Raw genomic sequence first — 2,500 nt, forward strand, 5'->3', positions numbered from 1 at the left:
ACACGCACGCACACACACACACACACACACACACATTCATCCACACACACACACACACACACACACACACACACACATCAAGAACTTCAAGAACAACTCCGACCCCCGACGCATGTGGCATCCAGGCCATAACAGACTACAAACCCACCAACACCACCCCCAAAACAGTGATGCCTCCTTCCCTGACGAGCTTAACAGCTTTTATGCACGCTTCGACAGGGACAACCAGGAGGCTGCCATCAAGGCTGTGCTTACTTCAGACAACCAGCCCCTAACACTCTCCTCCACCGACGTGTGTGTGTGTGTGTGTGTGTGTGTGTGTGTGTGTGTGTGTGTGTGTGTGCTGCACTGAGCAGGACTAATGCACGTAAGGCTGCTGGCCCTGATGGCATCCCCGGACGCGTGTTCAGGGCCTGTGCTGGGCAGCTAGCTGAGGTCTTGACTGACATATTCAACCTGTCACTGGCCCAAGCTGCTGTCCCCACGTGCTTTAAAGCCACCTCCATCGTGCCGGTGCCAAAACACTCCACTGCAGTGAGCCTAAACGACTTCCGCCCTGTTGCACTGACCCCCACCATCATGAAGTGCTTCGAGAGGCTGGTCCTGGCTCACCTCAAAACCTGCTTACCTGGACCCCTTCCAATTCACCTACCGCAAGAACAGGAGTACGGAGGATGCCATTTCCACGGCAATACACTCCGCCCTTTCTCACCTGGACAACAACAACAGCTATGTGAGGATGCTGTTCATAGACTTCAGTTCAGCCTTCAACACAGTCATCCCCTCCAAACTGATCACGAAACTCAGTGATCTGGGTATCGACACCTCCCTCTGTAATTGGATACTGGACTTCCTATCCAACAGACCCCAGTCTGTTAGGGTAGAGAACCACACCTCCTCAACCCTCATCCTGAACACCGGCGTGCCACAGGGCTGTGTGCTAAGTCCTCTCCTCTACTCCCTCTTCACCTACGACTGCACACCTGTACATGGTTCTAATACCATTGTCAAGTTTGCAGACGACACAACGGTGATTGGCCTCATCAGTGACAACGATGAGTCGGCCTACAGAGAAGAGGTCCAGCACCTGGCGGTGTGGTGCGCCGACAACAACCTGGCTCTCAACACCAAGAAGACCAAAGAGCTAATTGTGGACTTCAGGAAGAAAGCTGGCACACACATCCCCATCCATATCCATATCAACGGGATGGAGGTTGAGCGTGTCACCAGCTTCAAGTTCCTGGGTGTCCACATCTCTGAGGACCTCTCTTGGACCCTCAAAACCTCATCCCTGGTAAAGAAAGCACACCAGCGTCTCTTTTTCCTGAGGAGACTGAAGAAGGCCCATCTGTCTCCTCAGATTCTAGAGAATTTCTACCGCTGTACCATAGAGAGCATCCTCACAAACTGCATCTCAGTATGGTATGGCAGCTGCTCTGTCGCGGACCGTAAATCACTGCAGAGGGTGGTGAAAACTGCCCGACGCATCACCGGTTCCTCACTCCCCACCAATTCAATTCAATTCAATTCAATTCAACTTTATTTCGCCATGTATACAGATACTAGGAATTTGTTTTGGTATTCTCCATGCAGGCTATAGTATCAAACTATCTCCTGCATGAGATCTCCACGGCCGCTACACAAGCGCCACCATTGAGGCTGTCCAGAGCAAGAGATGTCTGCGGAGGGCACGCAGCATCGAAAAGGACAGCTCTCACCCCAGCCACAGACTGTTTGCCCTTCTCCCCTCTGGGAGGTGCTACAGGGTGCTCCGTTCCCGGACCAGCAGGTTCAGGAACAGCTTCATCCCTGCGGCTGTCACTCTACTGAACTCTGCCCCCCACCCCCACACAGTGACTGTACTTCCCTCCTCCACCCTGGCTTGACTGCCACACCCTCCTCCAGCCACTGAACATTTGCACCAGAATGTTTTTTTTACCACTTATTACTGTCTTAATCGTACTTATAACATACAATACCTCTTAAATATAATATTACTAATACCTCTTTCACTTCATCTCACTTATTACCACCACTAATACTTACACCTGCACTTTACATATACTTATCATACCTACACTTCTAACTTCAATTGCTGCTATTCTTGTCCCAATTACTGTTCATATTGCATATCTATTTCTTACTGTACATATCTATTTATTCACTTACTACACTTTAAATATGCACATACTCTGCACTTTTTGCTATTTTGCACTTCTGGTTGGATGCTAAACTGCATTTCGTTGCTTGTACTCTGTGCAATGACAATAAAGTTGAATCTAATCTAATCTAATCCACACGCACACACACACACACACACACACACACACACACACACACACACACACACACACACACACACACACACACACATTCATCCACACACAGACACACACACACACACACTTTAATACCTGTAAGACTTAGACCAAATGACCTCGCACATGGTCTTCGCTGAGCCAAACACTTCAGCAAATGTCCTGCACTTTGCACCGTCTGG

The 2,500-nt window shown here is 49.4% G+C and overlaps 1 protein-coding gene across 1 annotated transcript in view; it reads right to left on the reverse strand.

Moving 5' to 3' along the window:
- The window catches only part of folr (folate receptor), a 6,924-nt gene that overhangs the window by 729 nt on the left and 3,695 nt on the right, over positions 1-2,500 (reverse strand). The window contains exon 5 of the mRNA XM_012842035.3: positions 2,415-2,500. This exon is cut by the window's right edge and continues 14 nt beyond it. Within this exon, the coding sequence (XP_012697489.2) occupies positions 2,415-2,500 (86 nt within the window). The remainder of the gene's footprint in view (positions 1-2,414) is intronic.

The sequence above is a fragment of the Clupea harengus genome, chromosome 9 (genome assembly GCF_900700415.2).
Source record: "Clupea harengus chromosome 9, Ch_v2.0.2, whole genome shotgun sequence".
NCBI lineage: Eukaryota > Metazoa > Chordata > Actinopteri > Clupeiformes > Clupeidae > Clupea > Clupea harengus.